The 20,549-nt window shown below is 39.6% G+C and overlaps 1 protein-coding gene across 7 annotated transcripts in view; it reads right to left on the reverse strand.

Moving 5' to 3' along the window:
- LOC129352777 (uncharacterized) overlaps positions 1 to 17,297 on the reverse strand; it is a 30,046-nt gene extending 12,749 nt beyond the window's left edge. For 2 of the 7 annotated variants that reach the window (XM_055021896.1, XM_055021893.1), the window contains exons 1-7: positions 5,550 to 5,713; positions 5,376 to 5,476; positions 5,062 to 5,125; positions 3,766 to 3,868; positions 3,489 to 3,602; positions 3,273 to 3,329; positions 2,788 to 2,925 (exon numbers count right to left, since the gene is read on the reverse strand). In XM_055021896.1, the coding sequence (XP_054877871.1) occupies positions 2,788 to 2,925; positions 3,273 to 3,329; positions 3,489 to 3,602; positions 3,766 to 3,868; positions 5,062 to 5,125; positions 5,376 to 5,476; positions 5,550 to 5,563 (591 nt within the window). In that variant the 5' untranslated portion in view covers positions 5,564 to 5,713. Of the gene's footprint in view, positions 1 to 2,787; positions 2,926 to 3,272; positions 3,330 to 3,488; positions 3,603 to 3,765; positions 3,869 to 5,055; positions 5,126 to 5,375; positions 5,477 to 5,549; positions 5,714 to 5,962; positions 6,291 to 14,586 lie in introns of those variants that run through there. The other 5 variants (XM_055021894.1, XM_055021895.1, XM_055021897.1 and 2 more) reach the window with 5 other exon arrangements.
- Between the last annotated feature and the right edge of the window lie 3,252 nt (positions 17,298 to 20,549).

Below are 20,549 nucleotides of genomic sequence, written 5' to 3' on the forward strand. Positions count from 1 at the left end.
TTGGGTAAATAGTTGAGTGTGTGAGTTCTTAAGAGAAAACACTCTTATATTTCAAAATTAAAAAGTATTTACTTATCCTTCTCAATTAATAATCAGAAGCTTTTATTATTTACAGATTAATGAGAAAAGTAATCATTTTAACACTCAATGATATTCTTCCTTTCTTTAAGTATACGCAGATTATGAGGATACAGAGATTTGATATCAGGATGATGCAAATGCAGAGTGGGGACAACTGTAAGAAATAAGTACTGGGGAAACAAAGTCAGATTTGAGGGGTTTTGAATAACTTATGGGTTTAATGTTTTTTGGTATGAAATAAATGGTCTAGGAACATCTAATTTATTGTATGTTTCAGGTTTAAGAGTGAAAGAATAAGATTTACAGAAGTAGAGAGAGCACACTGTCATCTAGATTTTTAAGCAGTGATGAAACAAAACTGATGGATTTAAAAGAGACAGTTATCTCAAAGCCCTTTTGGACAATGGCCAGTTTGCAGAACTAGTCCATGATTAGGCTTTTAGTAGAGTGGTAATTACAAGGAAACATACCAATATGATACGTCTTCAATACATACCATGAAGGTGCTAAGGTGTTTTGGGTCTGTGTGACAGACGAGCCGTCACGAGCGGAGATCTAATTAAAGAGTCCGTGTTATCAAGCCAGCACACATACATAAACATGCACAGTCATTAACTTTTGCAGCTTAAACTGAGGCGGTCCATCGTGGGTGCACACGCGGTGTTTTCGTTTCAGTTGACATTTATTCTAATTTGTTATTTTCAGTCAAACATTTTCCCGGCTTTCTTTTTGAGTAGTTTCTGGTTTGTGGCGCACCGGGAGCGAATTACGTAATATGGTGCTGTCATTACAATGTGCTGGCTGTTTTCTATTTTGAGTGTATTTTGTTTACAAATGTATTTATTTTTTGTTATTATTATTTTGTATATTTTAGGTGTTTATTTGAGTTAGAAGTAATTGCTTTGTTTTTTGTTTTGTTTTGTTTTGATTGGACTTTCTGGGGGAGGAGCCTGTGGCTTTAAAGCAGGGCTCTGTTCCACAGGGAGTCAGTCTGCACCTAGACTCTAGAGGTGCCACACTGAAGGTGAGACTCTTGGACTTTGAAGGTATTGATTGCTGTGCTGTTTTGATTTTAACCTGACTTGGACTTCTTTTTGTAAATATTTTGCACCTGCCACTTTTTTTGATTCACTGCACGGATAGAAAATAAAATATTACTAAAGTAATCTCTGGCCTTGGCCCGTCATTTTTTTTTGTGTGTATGGTGGCCCAAGTCATAAGAGACCCCCGTCACAGTCTGTATAATTTCAGGCAGTTTGTATTTTGTTTGAAATGAGAAAAAAAAGAATTGTTTTGTGTTTATTAAACCAAAATTGGATAAAGGCTCGGCTCGGGGTCCGTTATCGGATTTTGGCTTAATAAATGCAAAACAAACACAAACAAAACAAGTCTATTTTCGTTTTATAATTCTTCATTTCAAAAAACGAACTGCCTGAAAATACACGGACCCTATTGCCCATTGGGAAAATTGGAGTTTTACCATGTTTTCCACACAAAGAACAAATGGATCAACCCAGGAAAGGGCTTTCTGTGTGATATAAGCCTCCCTCTCACTGTCTCCTTGCAAATGTATTATATTCCAAAAGTTCACTCAGTCACAGTTTTAGGGCAAAACAATTCTGTAGGTTAATACAGAAAAATCAGTTTGAAAAGACAACTAAATGACCACAGTTTGACATTTATTGACAGAAGATTCAAAGATTTAATTGCGTAGGATATATGAGGAAACTATTGCGATAAACTATTATAAAATGTGTTCAAAGACTTTATTACAGTGTGCATTGATGGTTAATGTGGTTTTAATAATGTTTTATTTTACATTTTGGACCTTATACTTGTGCTTTTTGAGGACTTGAATTAAGTGTCTCTTGCTACCACCTTCTCCATGCCTAACTGCAAATGACTGAACAAAATTACATTTCATTCTCAGATTAACAGAAGAAAATGAGTGACTTGTCCACGTTTTTAAAGCAGCTGACAACTGCTAGTCACTGACTCACTTTTCATATAATTCTGTTCCCATGAATTGAACAAGTCATTGCCACATTCTTTTGTTTCTCCCATGTCACCAAATGAATATGAAGGTTTTTAATGTGGGAAAAACTGAATACATGGAGAAATCCTATTCATGGGGACAACATAAAAATAAATCAAATAGAAAAATACAGAAAAACTTTTTTTCAACTAACTAACTTCCAACATTTTAAAACTTCTTAAGTTATTTTCTCTCTTCAGATAAATACGAGAATCAAATACCTCTGCTATTCCATAACATATAAGTCTCTGTATGGCCTCAGGCATCGGTAAGGCCCTTTCTCATGCGGGTAGTGAATGGGAGAATTGAACGGTTCATCTAAAGTTCTAAGTGTACACATTTTACAGTTTGATTAAATTCTATTACTGACTATATTAATCAGACAAACGGTATCTTTCTGTCCCGCAAACATTGTTTCAGTCTCGCACCAGGCAAGACTTTAAGTATAAGACAATTCTTGGCTCCCACATGCATGAAATTTGGTAGATTTATTGGTCATTACTACTAGAAACATCCATCCATCCATCCATTTTCTGAGCACCCTTCTCCCTAACGGGGTCGGGAGGTGCTGGTACTACTAGAAACATCTGTGTTTATTTATTCTGAGCTTTTTCTGTTAATAAAATGTAAATATAAGAGGAAACCATTTTTGTATATTTTAAACACAATACCACAGCATGTTGCTCGAGTCTTCGGCAGTGTTCACAGTGGTAGGAATCCTGGCGATAGGGGAGATGTTTGGACATAAGACCCAGGGCAGCAGTAGCAAATGCAGCACTGACCAGATGCAGCACCAGGACACATTTCACCTGTAAATAACAACAGCAGCGTTCATGTGCAGAGTTATTCTGGTTGGCATCCAATAACATGACTTTAGGAAATATTTCTAGTTCAACAATGGATGCACAAATAAATTTACTCTACAGTCAGACTATGCATTACTCAAAGAAAACATAATCCTCAGCAGTCAGTAAACATGTTAAGTGTTCTAGCTCATGGAACAAAAAATGGAAAAGCAATCATCATTTATAATTTGCTTGTAAGGATTGGCAGGGGCTCTACATTTTTAAATCTGGTTATGATTAAGTCAGTGCCTCACCAGCCATGTACCTCACTGCACTAGACAAACAGACGTGTAGATTTTATTTAGACTTACCCAAAACATTGTTGGTTTTCTGCCACTATGGACCAATACTGAGCCAGACAATGTCACCTGATGAAATTCAAGAAAATCTGGTTAGGCTGCTGATCCAACAAAAAATAAAAGCAAAGATCACAGCAACATCTTGTCTTAGATAAGTAACACACAATAAAATATAGTAGAATTTGCCACAGTTAAAAATATGATAACTAAAAATTCCAACTGTCTTACCTGTATGACAACAATGAGGAACAGGGCTACATCCCCAGTGAAGTGTACTTCATGAAGCTGAAGCACAGAGGCACTAAGACATAGGATCAAAGCTCCAATAACTATTTGGATTGCCTGGAAAGGATATAGGAGGATGCAGGAAGTAATTATTACAGATTTATAAAACAAAATGAGAAGTGTAATTCACCTATTATATTACTCAATAGAAATACCATTCTATGCAAAAACATTAAACATTATACACTTTTAAACTTTCAAAATGCAAATGCCTTTTTACCCCCAAAGTCTTTGGCTCCATCTTGAGGTGGGACTGGAGCTGACGTGCAGAGAGACTTGGTGCTGAACATTTCTTGTTGTTAGCCATTCTGCTGGTAACGAAGCTCAGTTGGTGTCACAAGATTAAACAAAGTAGAAAAAGACAGGAACACAAGTTTACCACCCTGTCACCCTTTTTTTGAGGGTGACAGGCTTGAAATTAATGTACATTATATTTATAATCTACAAATGCTGAAAGGTAAACACTTAATATGTCTCCACTAATATTTGAGTCTTAGTTTTGAACCAAGTTGATCCCATACTCCTCTGTTTTCTCATAGACTTTGTATAGACTTTGTGTTTTTATGATGTAAAGCACTTTGAAATGCCTAGTTGCTGAAAGATGCCATACAAATAAAATTTGATTGATTGATCAACTCTGAACTTCCTTTTTGTTTCTGCATTACTTTGCTCATGAAACCACTGGATTTTATCACATTATCACATTTGCATTGAATTTCACAGTGTTTTCATAACTTCTCAGCTTAACTTTGAGCTCGCCAAAAGTCTGTTGGTTATCACTGCTTTATGTTATCTGGACACAAATGGTTAATGTCTCAGGCAAACCTTTCAAAAGTCATTGTAATCAATAATCTATCGCTAAGTGTCTCTCCATCATTTCTTAGCGCAGTGATTGCAGCTTCAGCTCGAATAATGTAGTCTGTGACAGACTCATTGGTAGCTTTCTGGAGAGATATCAGTTCCATGTAGAGACTAATTTCCCACGTCTTCCCTTTGCCCGCATAGTGCAGGATCTGCACCGTCTTCTGCCGTTATCTGCTGCCTCTCTCATGACTAAAGATAAACAGTTGTCATATAGAAACTGGATCAGTTTGCCATTTTCTCTGAGTCATCTTCTTCCTCAGCATCATTTACGCAGAATCATGTCCTTCAAGCCTTGCAGTCCAAGGTGACCTGAGAACATGGTCTCTCTCATAATTTTGTTTGTCTCTGTCAAAAAGCACAGTCTTTGGCATCGACTTCCCATCTCCCTTAACCTGTTGGTGTGGTCATCTTAAGGGCAGGGAAAAGTTGGACAAATGGCACACTACATCTCCAGCTGATCAGAGACAAGTCACCAAACAATCATTTAATCAAGTGCACGTGTCATGTAATATTCAATAGAGTTACACAAAGATGACGTCAGTGAAGAGCGTCCAATCACGGAAAAAAGCAAAGCAAAACAACTATGTTATTTGTCAGTAAATAACAGCAGTTGAGGTTCTGCAGAAAAGGGTCAGCAGCACTGCAAACCTACCTGGTAGTGAGGGTAAATGTAGCAGAGCGAATCGTGAGCAGGCTGTACCGGCCGTTGGGGTGACCTACAGATGAAAACATTTAAAAAATGTAAGGAAAAGAAAATAAAACAAATCAATAAGGGCATTTTGGGTATCAAGGATAAAAGGGGCAGAGTCCCCCCCTCACCTTACCACCTTCTGCACGTTCCTGCCATACTGCTGAAAAGCTTAACGCGATATTTTGGCTAATCACTGTCATTTATCTCACACATGACTAACTAATGTTAGTCATAATTTAGCCAACATTATCTGCATCCAAACATCATTACTCAACTCAGTGGGGTGGGGACTGGAGGGTCCTTTGCGCAGTCTGTGCCATGATGCGAACACCCACCAGTCTCTGCACAGCGGCATGTCTCCGTTGCCGCCGCCCAGCTGTAAAACCACTACAACATTTAACGCTTGGTTTGATAGTGGATATTCATTTATTTTGTCGATATTTTGTTACCTTGATAATGTCATTTTTGTTCTTCTACAAGGGGACGGACTGAACTTAGTGTCGTTGCTCTGTTTTTAATTTAATTCCACAAGGTTTTCCCACAGATTGAAACGGGAAGGTTAGCGGGTCCCGCATTCAGTCTCTCTCCTTATAATTGAACCACTTGGGAAACTTACGCAGTTTCCCAAGCATGTGAATAGAAAAGTAAGCACATCTCATCCTTGTCTCAGGAATGAGACTTTACTAATTCCATGCTCCCTATATGTTCCGTCCGGTTCTGATATGACTACAGTTAGAAAAGCACACAGAATTTACCTTCTATTTTTAAAAAAAATTCAATGTTTTTAATTAGCCAAGATTTATCTCTCAGGGACAGAGATTGCATAATAGAAACTGTTAATATAATTCAGAAATGACCTTACCTTGGATGTTTTGTTCGTCCAGCAGTTAATTATTTATTTATTATTATTTTAATCCCGTGGAGGAGTGTGAGAGCCTTGAAATTACATTGCAGGATGCTGCAGGGTGGGTCCAGGACTGCAGCGCAGTAATGGTGCAACTGCAGGAGAGAGGAACAGCTGCTGTTGCGTAAGCTGCGGTCAAACCAGCTTACACGTAGGAAACAACAGACCACCAAGCCTGCAATATTCCCGCTATACTTAGAAATGACTAAACATGAAAAACATAAATAAGCGTTTTATCTTCAACGCGCAGAATAACAAAAAACAAGATTTCCTTTATACAAGCCGTATACATGTTTCTTTTAATACGTTGGCCAACCGTAAACTATCCCAGAACTTCTTCATTTTATCACTAGGGGGAGAAAAAACATCTATTTTGACATTCTTATCCTTGTAGAGTCGCGAGCAGGTCTGCTTATTTGGTGCCAATCTCCAGCGGTCATCGGGCGAGAGGAGGTCACTCAATTACATTTGTCCCCTTATAGATTTCTAATTGTAAGTCCTTTGAAAACTGCATTCCAATCAGCGATTAAAATATTATACTGTTTTAGCAATCTAACTATATCAACTTTAAGGCTACAAGGGCGCAGCTAAGGTGTGGAGGAAGTGGGGCACCATGCGGCACCATATTTCACTCACAAGTCGGCATGTATGAAAATGAACTTTTCTCAAAGTTTGTGTAAATAAAGGCACACTTCCTCCCTGGTGTGAAAATGTGTGAGGATTTGGGGTTTTCTTAGTATTCACTTTGAGTTTCCTGTTGTCTCTGAGTCTCCATGTTGTCCTGTCTTCCTTTGATTATTCCCAAGTGTGTTTTCTTTCCCTACCCTCAGTGTACTGTGTTTTCTGTTCCTTGTTGGGTCCTTGTCTGTCAAGCCAGTCTCTCTGACCATTCTTTTTGCTATTTGCCACTGGTGTTGACCCCATAGCTTCCACTCTGCTGTGCTCCACAAGGTTTCCCACAGACTGAAACGGGAAGGTTAGTGGGTCCCGCATTCAGTGTGAGGTAGTTGGACTGTTTTTGGATTGTGCTCTTGGACCGTATCATTACTTGGATTTTCTTTTCATTAAACCTTCACTTCACTTCTACTTGGGTCTACCGCATCTGCCTCACTACCTCATATTCACCACTTCATGACAAAATGTGTGGCAGCCACGCAAACTTTTTCTGTGAACGATACCAAACTACAAAGTGTCAAAACTCACCTACTGAAATCTAACCAATGCTTCTTGTTTATTTAGACCAAGAAGCATCAAACTTAGTTTTTTTAAAATGATTTTAATATTTGATTGTGCCCTGCGACAGACTGGTGACCTATCCAGGGTGTATCCCGCCTCTCGCCCGGAACGCAGCTGGAGATAGGCACCAGCACCTCCCGACCCCGTTAGGGAGAAGGGTGCTCAGATAATGGATGGATGGATATTTGATTGTTTAGACGTTAATTCATCCACAATTGAACCACATTCATCCACAGACCATAACCTAACACGTACACAAAATAAAGAAAATGAAAATAAAAGGATGTGAAAACCTCATACGAATGTAAATAATATTCCTCAGTTTTTGTCTCATAAAGATGTAACACGGTGTTGGCATGGAATGCATCTATGGTGTAATTTCATTCTATGAAAAAGAAAACGGGGTTCGATCAGCAGATTAACTCCAAACTGTTCAGGTTTGATTATTTTTAACGTGATCAAGGTGTGTATAAAATCACACATATAAAAGTAGGTAAAAAGGTGTAATTGTGGAGCTTTGACTCTGATGGAGAACATCGCCAATGGAAGGATTCAGAGGGAGCGATTGATCAGATATCACATTGATCAGCTTGGAAATGTTGATGATGGTTTATGAGCGTTAGATTAATCTAGACTGACTATCCTGGAGCTCTGAGCAAAACTTAAAGAAGGAGCTGTGCGGCACCGGCCATAGGCATAAATCCCAGGGGACCCGGACACCCCAATCTTGGAACAGTTTAGAATTGTCCCCCCATTTAAATAATATCAATATGAAAAGGCAAAAGAAACAAAAAATGAAAAAATCTGCCATTTATCTCAGAAAAAAAATAAGAATTAATCTTTAGGTCCCCCCTACCATTATTAGAACAAAGGTTCAGACCAAAGTGTAGAAGGAAGAGCGCAGAGCCACTGGAGTGAGGAGCTAGCTGTTAGCATGTAAACATTTTATTTACTTTCACTGCTTAGTGGGAAGAATCACATTAACAATAATGTGATTATTGCAGTTTGGCTGAATCATGATAAGCTGCCTTACAAGCCCTATATTTTTTGCATAGGGCTTATATCACCCTTTGCAAAAAATAGTCCCCTCCTGTTGTCTCAGTTCGAGGAGCAGATCGTCCCTGGATACATCTGCTAATTTTGGGTCAAAATCAAAGTATTGCGCACGGGTGATTTTTTTCTTTTATGATATGCTTTGTCTTACACCATACTTTTCTTTTCCTTGTTCTTCCCTCGTTTTCTTCTACTTTTATTGCTATTGTTTACATTTGTACATATCTTGTACCAAACCATGTGAAAGAGACTGTGAGGAACTCACAAAGGCAGCCTTGTGAAACCATGAATGAGCATGAATGAATCTGATAGTCATTACTTTGTCAGCGACCAGCAGTGTTGCTTAGTAATGAAAAAAATGAAAAAGGAAAAAGGTCATGAACTTGAATACAGCTAAAATGATGAGACAGCAAACTGAACACTTTGAACAGCTGGTGCCAACATTCACCTGTCAGTGGTGAAATATACAGGTGACCTGCAGTTTTCAACACAAAGATGAACATATTGTTGAAAATTTTGAAAGGTTGGATGGTTGAGTAACAAGCAAAAACAGTGAGTGTGGGGAGATTATCCAAGTCTGAAACCCAAAAAGAGAGTCTAAACTATATCAACTTGCTGACAGTTTTTTTAAAACTGTTTTGAAAAAGCTCTGAAGCCAGAAAAAATAAGGCCTTGAGGTTTTAAGCAACAGAGGTTCTCCCTCCAGACATGAACATGGAAAAAAAAGGCTCTAACTCATCATCAAGCTGTAACCCAGGCAGAACCTCACTGTGAAACCACAGTGAGGTTCTCCACTTAAAGAATGATTTCCGATTATGTTTACAAACTGCTATGGTTTTGTAAACATTGCGGTAGCAATTTTTGAAAGTAAAACCGACATAAATGTCTCGATGCGCTATAGTATGAAAATTTGTTGATCTGTGCCATCGTCAGATTTTCCTATGTTCTCTGCCACAAGGATAGATTGTTGGGTAGTACAGATATTCAGAACACTGGCACGCTAATAACTCTTCAGATGCCTCTCACTTATATGAAAATCTTCTGTCAAGCACTGATCTGATATGTTTATACTTAAGCCAAACCTCAAAATAAAATCTTACCCAAACAAAAACACCAGACCAGCTCTACCGATAATGAAGATAGAAAAAGAGCAAATAGAAAGTTACAATGACAAAAAAATTATGCAAATTTGTTAGGAAAAGTTCTGAAGCCTCTCATTATTGAAATTTCACAAATCAATGACAATGTTTCACAAATGTTTTATTGATTCTGTTAATAGTGCAGAATAATTAGTCAGGTTTGAACTGTTTTGGTATTGTAATACAACAGATTAAAGAAGCTCAATATAGTTCAGCTATTTTGTGAATAGGAAGCTACAATTGGAAGTTAACTTCAATTCAACTTTATATGAACTCTTAATGTACTATATACATACAGTCATATGAAAACGTTAGGGCACCCCTAATAATCTTAATGATTTTTATTTATAAATATTTGGGTGTTTGCAACAGCTCAGTTTGATATATCTAATAACTGATGTACACAGTTATATTTCAGTACTGAAATAAGGTTTATTGTACTAATAGAAAATGGGCAATATGCATTAAAACAAAATTTGACAGGTGCAAAAATTTGGGTACCCTTATCATTTAATTGATTTGAATACTCCTAACTACTTTTCACTGACTTACTGAAACACAAAATTGGTTTGGCAGCATCATTAAGCTTTGAACTTCATAATCAGGTGTATCTAATCATGACAAAAGGTATTTAAGGTGGTCGATTCCAAGTTGTTCTCCAGTCTGGATCTCCTATGAAGAGTGGCATCATGGGCACATCAAAACAACTCTCAAATGATCTGAAAACAAAGATTGTTCAACATAGTTGTTTAGGGGAAGGATACAAAAAGTTATCTCAGAGATTTAAACTGTCAGTTTCCACTGTGAGGAACATAGTAAGGAAATGGAAGACCACAGGGACAGTTCATGTTAAACCCAGAAGTGGCAGGCCAAGAAATATATCAGAGAGGCAGAGAAGAAGAATGGTGAGAACTGTGAAGGACAACCCACAGACCACCTCCAAAGACCTGCAGCATCATCTTGCTGCAGATGGTGTCACTGTGCATCGTTCAACAATTCAGCGCACTTTGCACAAGGAGAAGCTGTATGGGAGAGTGATGCGACAGAAGCCTTTTCTGCAAGCACGCGACAAACAGAGTCGCTTGAGGTCTGCAAATGCACATTTGGACAAGCCAGCTTCATTTTGGAATAAGGTCCTGTGGACTGATGAAACAAAGATTGAGTTGTTTGGTCATAAAAAAGGCGTTATGCATGGCGGCAAAAAAACACAGCGTTCCAAGGAAAACACTTGCTACCCACTGTGAAATTTGGTAGTGGTTCCATCATGCTTTGGGGCAGTGTGGCCAATGCTGGTACTGGGAATATTGTTAAAGTTGAGGGTCGCATGGATTCCACTCAATATTAACAGATTCTTGAGACTAATGTTACGAAGTTGAAGCTACGCCGGGGATGGATATTTCAGCAAGACAATGATCCAAACACCGCTCCAAATCTACTCAGGCATTCATGCAGAGGAACAATTACAATGTTCTGGAATGGCCATCCCAATCCCCAGACCTGAATATTATTGAACATCTGTGGGATGATTTGAAGCGGGCTGTCCATGCTCGGCGACCATCAAACTTAACTGAACTGGAATTGTTTTGCAAATGAGAATGGTCAAAAATACCTTCATCCAGGATCCAGCAACTCATTAGAAGCTACCGGAAGCGACTAGTGGCTGTTATTGTTGCAAACGGAGGATCTACTAAATATTAATGTCACTTTTCTGTTGAGGTGCCCATATTTTTGCACCTGTCAAATTTTGTGTTTATGTGTACTGCACATTTTCTTTTAGTCCAATAAACCTCATTTCAATATTACTGTGTCCATAAATTATTGGTTATATCAAACTGAAATAGTGAACTGAACAAACTGAACAATACTGGAAAGGCATATGGGAAAGGGAGGCGTCCCACAACAGCAATGCACAGTGGCTGATCTCTCTACGAGAGGAACACAGCAACCTCCCTGAGCAAGCCCCGATAACCATCACTGTGGCAGATGTTCAAGAAAGAGTCTCAGGTATGAAAAACTGGACAGCACCAGGGCCTGACATGATCCATGCCTACTGGCTAATGAAACTCACTGCCCTCCATGAGTGACTGGCAGCCCAAATGAGCCAGCTGCTACAAAGTGGGACTCACCCTGAATGGTTAACTGAAGGGCGGACAATCCTAATCCAGAAGGATACATCAAAGGGTCCAGTCCCACCCAACTACTGACCAATAACCTGCCTCTCCACAACCTGGAAGCTCATGTCAGGCATGACCAGGCACGACCAAGATAAGCAAACACATGGATAAACACATGAGCACGGCACAGAAGGGTATCGGTGTAAATACTAGAGGAGCCAAACACCAACTCCTCGTAGACCGCACAGTTGCCCGAGACTGCAAAACCCGACACACCAACCTGTGCATGGCTTGGATTGATTACAAGAAAGCCTATGACTCAGTGCCGCATACTTGGATCATTGAATGCCTAGACATGTATAACATCAACAGGATTCTGAGAGCCTTCATTGCAAACTTGATGAGGCTGTGGAAAACCACCCTTGAAGCCAACTGCAAACCACTTGCACAAGTGTCCATCAAATGTGGCATATACCAAGGAGATGCTCTGTCCCCGCTACTGTTCTGCATAGGCCTGAACCCCCTCAGCCAAATTATCAACAAGACTGGCTAAGAATACCGACTCAAAAATGGAGCCAACATCAGTCACCTTCTATACATGGATGACATCAAGCTGTATGCCAAGAGTGAGCGAGACATCGACTCACTGATCCACACCACCAGGATCTACAGCATGGACATTGGGATGTCATTCGGACTAGAGAAGTGTGGTCGGCTGATCACAAAAGGGGGAAGGTGATCCAGAAGGAGTCTCACTCCCACAAGGAACAATAGCAGACATAGAGGACAGTTACAAGTACCTAGGTATACCACAAGCAAATGGCAACCTCGGTGAGGCCACAAGGAAAGGAGCCACAGCTAAATACCTCCAACGAATAAGGCAAGTCCTGAGAAGCCATCTCAATGGCAAGAACAAAATTCGTGCGATAAACAGCTATGCCCTGCCAGTAATCAGATACCCTGCTGGAATAATTAGCTGGCCAAGGAGGAGATAAAAGCCACAGATATTAAGACTAAAAAACTACTAAATGCATGGAGGGTTTCAGCACCATGAGACTGTACACGAGCCGCAAGGACGGAGGCAGAGGACTAGTGAGTGTGAGAACCACTGTCCAGGACGAAACAACTAAGATCCATAAATACATCAGGGACAAAGCCTCAACAGACAATGTGCTCAGTGAATGTCTCAGACAAAAGGGAACGGAGGTTGAGGTGCCAGAGATACCATCATGGGAGGACAAGCCCCTACATGGGATGTACCACCAGCAAATAACCCAAGTGGCTGATATCAGTAAATCCTATCAATGGTTGGAAAAAGCTGGACTCAAGGACAGCACAGAGGCCCTCATCCTGGCCGCCCAGGAACAGGCCCTAAACACCAGAGCAATAGAGGCCCAGATCTACCACACCAGACAAGACCCAAGGTGTAGGTTGTGCAAGGAGGCCCCTGAGACAGTCCAGCACATAACAGCAGGGTGCAAGATACTGGCAGGGAAAGCGTACATGGAGCGACATAACCAAGTGGCAGGCATAGTGTACAGAAACATCTGTGCAGAATATGGACTGGAAACCCCGAGATCAAAGTGGGAAACACCCCCAAAGGTGGTGGAGAACGCCAGAGCTAAGATCCTGTGGGACTTCCAGATCCAGACAGATAAAATGGTAATGGCGAACCAACCAGACATTGTTGTAGTGGATAAACATCAGAGGAAGCCGTTGTGGTAGATGTAGCAATACCAAGTGATTGCAACATTAGGAAAAAGGAGCACGAGAAACTGGAGAAATACCAGGGCCTCAGGGAGGAACTGGAGAGGGCCTGGAAGGTGAAGACCACAGTGGTGCCTGTGGTCATCGGGGCCCTCGGGGCAGTAACCCCCAAACTGGAGCAGTGGCTACAACAGATCCCAGGAACAACATCAGACATCTCAGTCCAGAAATGTGCAGTCCTTGGCACAGCCAAGATACTGCAGGACCCTCAAGCTCCCAGGCCTCTGGTAGAGGACCCGAGCTCAGAGGATAAGAACCACCCGCGGTGGGTGAGAAGGGAAAAAAAAAATTCCCTTCTCACCCACCGCGGGTGGTTCTTATCCTCTGTAGCAGCTGGTTCATTTGGGCTGCCAGTCGCTCATGGAGAGCAGTGAGTTTCTTTAGCCAGTAGGCATGGATCATGTCAGGCCCTGGTGCTGTCCAGTTTTTCATGCCTGAGACTCTTTCTTGAACATCTGTCACAGTGATGGTTACCGGGGCTTGCTCAGGGAGGTTGCTGTGGTCCTCTCGTAGAGAGATCAGCCACTGTGCATTGCTGTTGTGGGACGCCTCCCTTTCCCATATGCCTTTCCAGTATTGTTCAGTTTGTTCAGTTCACTATTTCAGTTTGATATAACCAATAATTTATGGACACAGTAATATTGAAATCTATTTACCTACATACACAGGTATGTAGATAAGTATTGACTGTAATTTACTCTTTTCATAAGATGAACTAATTCTGCTATTATATATATATATATATATATATATATATATATACACACACACACACACACACACACACACACACACACACACACACATATATATATATATATATATATATATATATATATATATATATATATATATATATATAACATAGCAGAATTAGTTCATCTTATGAAAAGAGTAAATTACAGTCAATACTTATCTACATACCTGTGTATGTAGGTAAATAGATAGAGAAAACTGTATCCTTAACATCCATCCGTTCGTCTGTTCATCCATCCATCCGCCATGTTTGTTGAGACACCGGAGCACCCGGAGAGAACTTTAATAAAAAAAAAAATATAGAGCAATATCTAGCTACCTATTTATCTACAGAGCTTCCTCACGTTGTTTTAGGGACTCTGGAACACCCTGAGAAAACTTATTGTTAAAGTGAGATTACTTAGACGTACTAATTGAGCAAACTGAAAGTTGCTGTTTTCACTGACAGGTAGAAGATAAAGTGGTTTGAAGAGCTTCTGCATCCAATACTGCATAGAAATGAGAAAAATGCACTGACCAAACCACAGATGGGTGTTGGGAGGGAGAAAGGTAGTGAAAAGTCTGTCTGTCCGTCCATGCATTTTCTTCTGCTTATAGGGTTGCGGGGCGTCAAGTTGGAAGACCCAAACGTCCCTCTGCTCAGCCACTTGGGCTAGCTACTCCGGAGGAATCCTATGTCATTCCTTGGCCAGCTGAGAAACATAGTAATTCATTTGGGACTGTGAATGGATGGGAGTTGTCTTCTCTTCAGATCTGCATTAATGTCACACTCATTCAACAATCTCAGGAAGGTGCACAGAGTTGGAGTTTAATGAGGGAAGTCTGACAGGCTTAGTATTTCTAACTTTCTGACGACTCAGTAAAGGACTACAAACATTGCTGTTTTTTTTGCCATCATGTTTGTCAGCAAAATACACTGTTCTTCCCACGTATGACTTGGAGCAACTTCTCCCTGGTCTTGTTTCTGCTAGAGTCTCCTGAACTTTGTGATAAACAGCCGTTTTGTGTTTGTGAAGCTGGGTTCTTTTATTCTTTTGACTTTCACAGACTCTTTCCAATTCAATTAAGGAAAGCATCTCTTTCCTTTCAATCTCACGAAGTTCCCTTTTCTCTTGCTGTTTACGTTTTATCTGGGAATCCCAAGAATCAGTCAGAGATTTGATACCTGCAGCTTTTTTCTCTTTCTCCAGTTTTTCACGCATTTGCTCTACAAATTTCCGCTGTTTCATTTCTTTCAACAACTTATCCTCCATAAAAGCCCTCTGGGTAGCTTCTTTCTTCTTTATAAGTGACAGTTGATCATATACAATTTTTTTACGTATTTCACGACTTCTGTCCTTATCAGGAATGTCGCAGTCACTCTCAAAGTCCAGAAAGCCTGATTCATACCAAAGATCTCTTCCTTCCTCAGTAACACTGTGATACATTTCCCACTGCATTACGTCTGGGTTGTCCATATTCTTGTTAGTCTCGTCCTGTAACTTGTCTGATCCGGGAAACACCCCTTGCCTTTCAGGCCTATCCATTTCCCTCTTCTTTTGCTGGTTATATTGATATATGAATGATGCATCAATTTGATGCAGTCTATCTGACTCCATTATGGCAGCCATTTGTTTCTTTTCAATTTCAGCTATTTCCTTCTTCTCCTGTTGTTTACATTGAATTTGGGCATCCCATGTGTCAGTCAAAGACTTTTTCAAATTGACTTTCTTTTCCCTCTCTTGTTCCTCTCGTAACTTTTGGCTTACCTGCTGGTGAGCCCTATCTTTACATCGCTTTTCCTCCAAAAGAAAGTAGTTGGCAGCTTCTTTCCTTTTTAGATCCTCCAGATTGTCATGTACAACCTTCTTACAATCCTCTAGAGAACTAAACTTTTCAGGAAGCCTCATCTGACTCATGTGATTTATACACTCAGATTCAGATTGAACATCTTCCTTTGGCTCAGTAACACTCTGATACATCTCCCACTGCATTGTGACTTGGTTGTCGGTATTTTGCTCAGTTACACCCTGTTTGAAGAATTTCTGGTCTTTCTCCTGGTTGTGTCCAATTTCCTCAATTGGACACAACCTGTCTGCTTCCATTATGGCAGCCATTTGTTGCCTTTCAATCTGGTCCATTTCCATCTTCTTCTGCCTTTTATATTCAACTTGACTATCCCACGCATTAGTCAAAGACTTTTGCATTTCAACTTTCTTTTCCTTCTTCTGTTTGTCAAGTAACTTTTGGGCAAATTCCCGCTTGGCCATTTCTTTATAAAACTTCTCCTCCTCTAAAGCGTCTTTGGCAACTTCTTTTCTCTTTATGTCCTCCAGATTGTCAAAGGCCATCTTCTTACATTTCTCTTGAAATGTAAGAAGATTTTCAGTTTCAGAAAACTTTTTCTCCCTCTCATGATGTACATATTCTGACTGAATGCCTTCACTAACACTCTTATATTTTTGCCATTGCATTACGACTTGGTCCTCTGCATTTTGAGCAACCTGTATGACGAGTTTCTCTTCTTTTTTACATGACAAAGGCCTTTTAAACTGTTTATCATATTTGTTTTTTCCTGAGACCTCCTTGGATTTAACTGTGGACAAGTTAAGAGGTCTTTGTCTCTTAATTGGACACCGTGTTTTTGCTTCCTGTATTTTTGTTTCCTTCATTCCCCTCTTCTTCTGTTTTTTACTTTCAATTTGGGCATCCCATGCATTAGATTTTTGTATTACAGCTCTCTTTTCCCTCTCCTGTCTGTCTTGTACGTCTTGTACAAAAGTAACTTTTGGGCAAAACTCCTGCTCTTCCATTTCTTCGTGTTGCTTTTCCTTCAATAGAGCTTTGTTGGCAGCTTTTTTCCTCCTCATAGCCTCTAGTTTGTCTTGCAAAACATTTTTACATTTCTCATACAATCTGTATGTGCTACAATGGCTCCCCTTACTGACACTCTGAGGTACTTCAGCACCTGTTTCACTTGTACCTGGTATCTTTTCACCTTTTTCGGGATATCTTTTGTTCTCGAGAGTACCACTGTCTGAATTATTGGTACGAGGGTTGAAATTTTGTGGACTGCTGACCACAAAACTTGTTTGTTCTTGATTTTCCAAACAGCTGTTCAGATCTTCTGATGGTGGTGTTTTCTTTCTCCTTAGCAAAGGGATAAGCCTCCTGGGTAATCGACTGGAAGCCATCTTCTGTTTCTCTCTCACGGTGGAAATAAATACAGCTCTGGTTCTAGAACACAAGTAGCAAGGTATAAAAACCTGAAGTTTTTGATAGCTGATCATAGAATGTATGACACAAACCATTTGATCTCAGTGACATCATCAGAAGTTTAACATTAGTTGTTATTGCTATGGTAACCAGGAAAAGCTCTGAAATGATTCACACTTTCTAGTAAACATGTTTCAAAGCAACAAATAAATTCATTCATATTAAGACAAATGAAACTTTTTTAAACAATTTAGACTAGCTTCAGCCAATGTGGCTGTAATTGATACAGGCTTTACAATGAGCAAAATACCATCACCCGATTTCCCATTCATTCTGCTTGACAGTGTTTCCCTCATCAAGATGAGGAAAACAGTGTTTGTTGAACTCAGGTTAAACAGTGGCCATTTCATTCTTCTGGAATGCGCTGTAGGTAACGGGAGCAACTCTAATCGCTCCTCAGCACTCTTCACTTTATTTGTCTTATTTACGTTATTTACCTTCGTTTAAACCAGAGGTCAACAACCTGCGGCTCTTGGCTCCTTGGAGCCCTAATGGCTACTGGGAGCTTTTTCAAAAATGTTTAAAAATTGAAAAAGATGGGGGTGAGAAAAATATTTTTGTTTTAATATGGTTTCTATAGGAGGAGAAACATGACACAATCATTCTTAATCTCCAATGCATAAAAATGTGTTGAATAAATAGTAAATTTAAACATTTCCATCAACAAAGATTTGCGTCATAACCTGTGACATGTTTGTGTCAGCTGGGTGGGGCACAAGACATGGGGACTGCGGTAAACAATCCGATGGGCAGTGATGGCATAGTTAGCCTACTTTGTGTCATGGAAAATTACTATAATTTAACATCTTCTGATCATGTTATATGAAATGCTTGTGAACTATCAGCAAAAGAACTATTTGGGTTACATGTATAAGGCTGGGAGTTGTACATGTAACCCAACATGTCTCACTGAACAGTCTGATTGTTCTGACTGTCAGAACTGTGTCAGAACCAGACTGTGTTGCCCCTTGTTTTGAATTCCTTATCCTTGGTATGAAACTCATGTGTTGTCTCTGCCTTACAGAGCTTTTCATCCAGACCTGGGTCATTATCGATTGTCCTAAAGCTGTATTATGCACAATAAATGAATAAACCTGATTGAGTGATCTCACCTGACAGTGCTTGGTGAAATAGTTTTTTCCACAACAATTTGGTGCCGTGACTAAGATCCCTCGATTGGACATCTGAGGACGTTGACGAACAGTGTTTTGGTACCAACCTAGATTTGACTCCAGCCTCAAACCTCGATTAGGATTTGAGAGAGAAGAAGGCTATTGGTCGGCTCCATATGAAATAAAACTTTGTTACGACTGGCGTCGTAATTATCCAAATATGAGTGTGCAGGTGTCCATCTCCGATTAGTTCCCAGAAGACAACGAAGATGTCCCATTGGTGGCCTCCCGGAAGTGATGGATATAAAAGCTGAAGGCACGCACTTCCTGGCATCCATCCTCAGCCGCACTCTCTGTTTGTTTGTTTGTAAAATCATGTAAAGTCCTGCATTTTGTAGGAGTGAGCTGCCAGTTATGTTTCATTAGTTTTCTCCTGTTTTCTTAATTAGGGAGGTAAGTTTTTGTTATTTGGTTTCTTTATTTTCAATTAGGTAAGTTGGTTAATATTTGGATAGTTCCTTTTGTTTGTTGTTTTCGGCATTAGCTCACTCTGAAGACATATGCTCCCCTGGCTGTAACATTTCAGTCCCAAAAAAAAAAAACATCTTTTTACAATAAATAACGTTATAAAATGTTCAAGTTTGTGTCATGTTATGACCTGGACCCCTACACGGGTCGTAACAACTTAAAAAAATAAAAATAATTGAAAAAGAGGGTGGGCTATAGTTCCCCCAATTGTTTGGATTTAAGTCCCAGACTGGGTTAAACTCCCAGAGAGGAATAAAGGGAACCACTTATTTTTAGGTTAGAGTTCTAGTTAAAGTCCTAATAAGGAAGGTATTTTCTTGTGTTTTGGTTTCTAACCAATCTTTAGAGAATCATAGGGACCTTTATCAGAAATAAAAACCCATCTTGGAGGATTAAGAGGCAGAGAGTCCGCAGAGCTGATTTGCTGGTTATGTCCCCATGTTAAATCTACCCATATTTCCCATATAAAGTGGGAATTTATCACATTAACATGGGATAAATTCACCCATTTATCCCATGTCAAATCCTCCCATGTGTCCCATATTAAATCCCCTAGGATGTCGCCATGGTAATCCACCCACATGTTCCAATGTTAAATCTACCCATTTGTCCCCAGTTTAAATCCACCCATATGTCCCATATTAAGTGCTACCATATTTCCCCATGTTAAAACCATCCATTTGTCCCATATTAATTTCTCCCACATGTCCCATATTAATCCACCCAAATGTCTCATGGTTTCTGTGCTGTGTCAAAGACTATACAGCGGAAAGTTGAATATTTTGCTGAAAAATTCACATTTGTGCATTTTTCACTTGAAGCGATTTTGGTATTTGACAGTTTTTTTAATCAAACACAGGAATTAGACTTTGTTCATATCTCAAACCAACAAAACTAAACCTTTTCAGCATTTTTATGCTGTTTCAAAGAGTATACAGCTGAAATAAAAAAAATTAATGTAAGAGACCAAAAACACTTTATCTCAGTGAGAGAAGTGAAAATTGCACAAATGTGCATTTTTCAACAAAATATTCAGCTTTATAATCTTTGAAACAGCATAGAAATGCTGAGAAGCATTAGTTTCTGCGGTTGGAACCATAAACAAAGTCTGTTTAGTAAAAATATTACTCTCAGAGACCAAAAACACTTCATCTCAGTGAGAGAAGTGAAAAAATGCACAAAAGTGAATTTTTCAGCAAAACATTCAACTTTCAGCTTAATAATCTTTGAAACAGAATGCTGAGAAACAGCAGTATTTGTGGTTATAAGTCAAAAATGCATCAATGTGTTATTTTCAGCAAAATCTTGAAAGTTCAGCTTTATAATCTTTAAAACTGCATAGAAGTACTGAAAAGCAGTATATTTTTGCGGTTTGAAAAAATTCCAGTGTTTCTTCAACATAAAACTTTGTAAGCCGAAAAGAGCTTTATCTCAGTGAAGTAAGTAAAAAATGCACCAATACAGACAGTCCTAGAAGAAAATCTGAAGAATACTTAAAACTGGGTGGAGATTCACCATCTAGCAGGATGACCACATACACCCAGCCAGATGGTCTGGCTCAGAATATATCCATATGTTGGAAAGG

Source organism: Poeciliopsis prolifica, unplaced genomic scaffold (assembly GCF_027474105.1).
Source record: "Poeciliopsis prolifica strain line A6 unplaced genomic scaffold, Auburn_PproV2 SCAFFOLD080, whole genome shotgun sequence".
Classification (NCBI taxonomy): domain Eukaryota; kingdom Metazoa; phylum Chordata; class Actinopteri; order Cyprinodontiformes; family Poeciliidae; genus Poeciliopsis; species Poeciliopsis prolifica.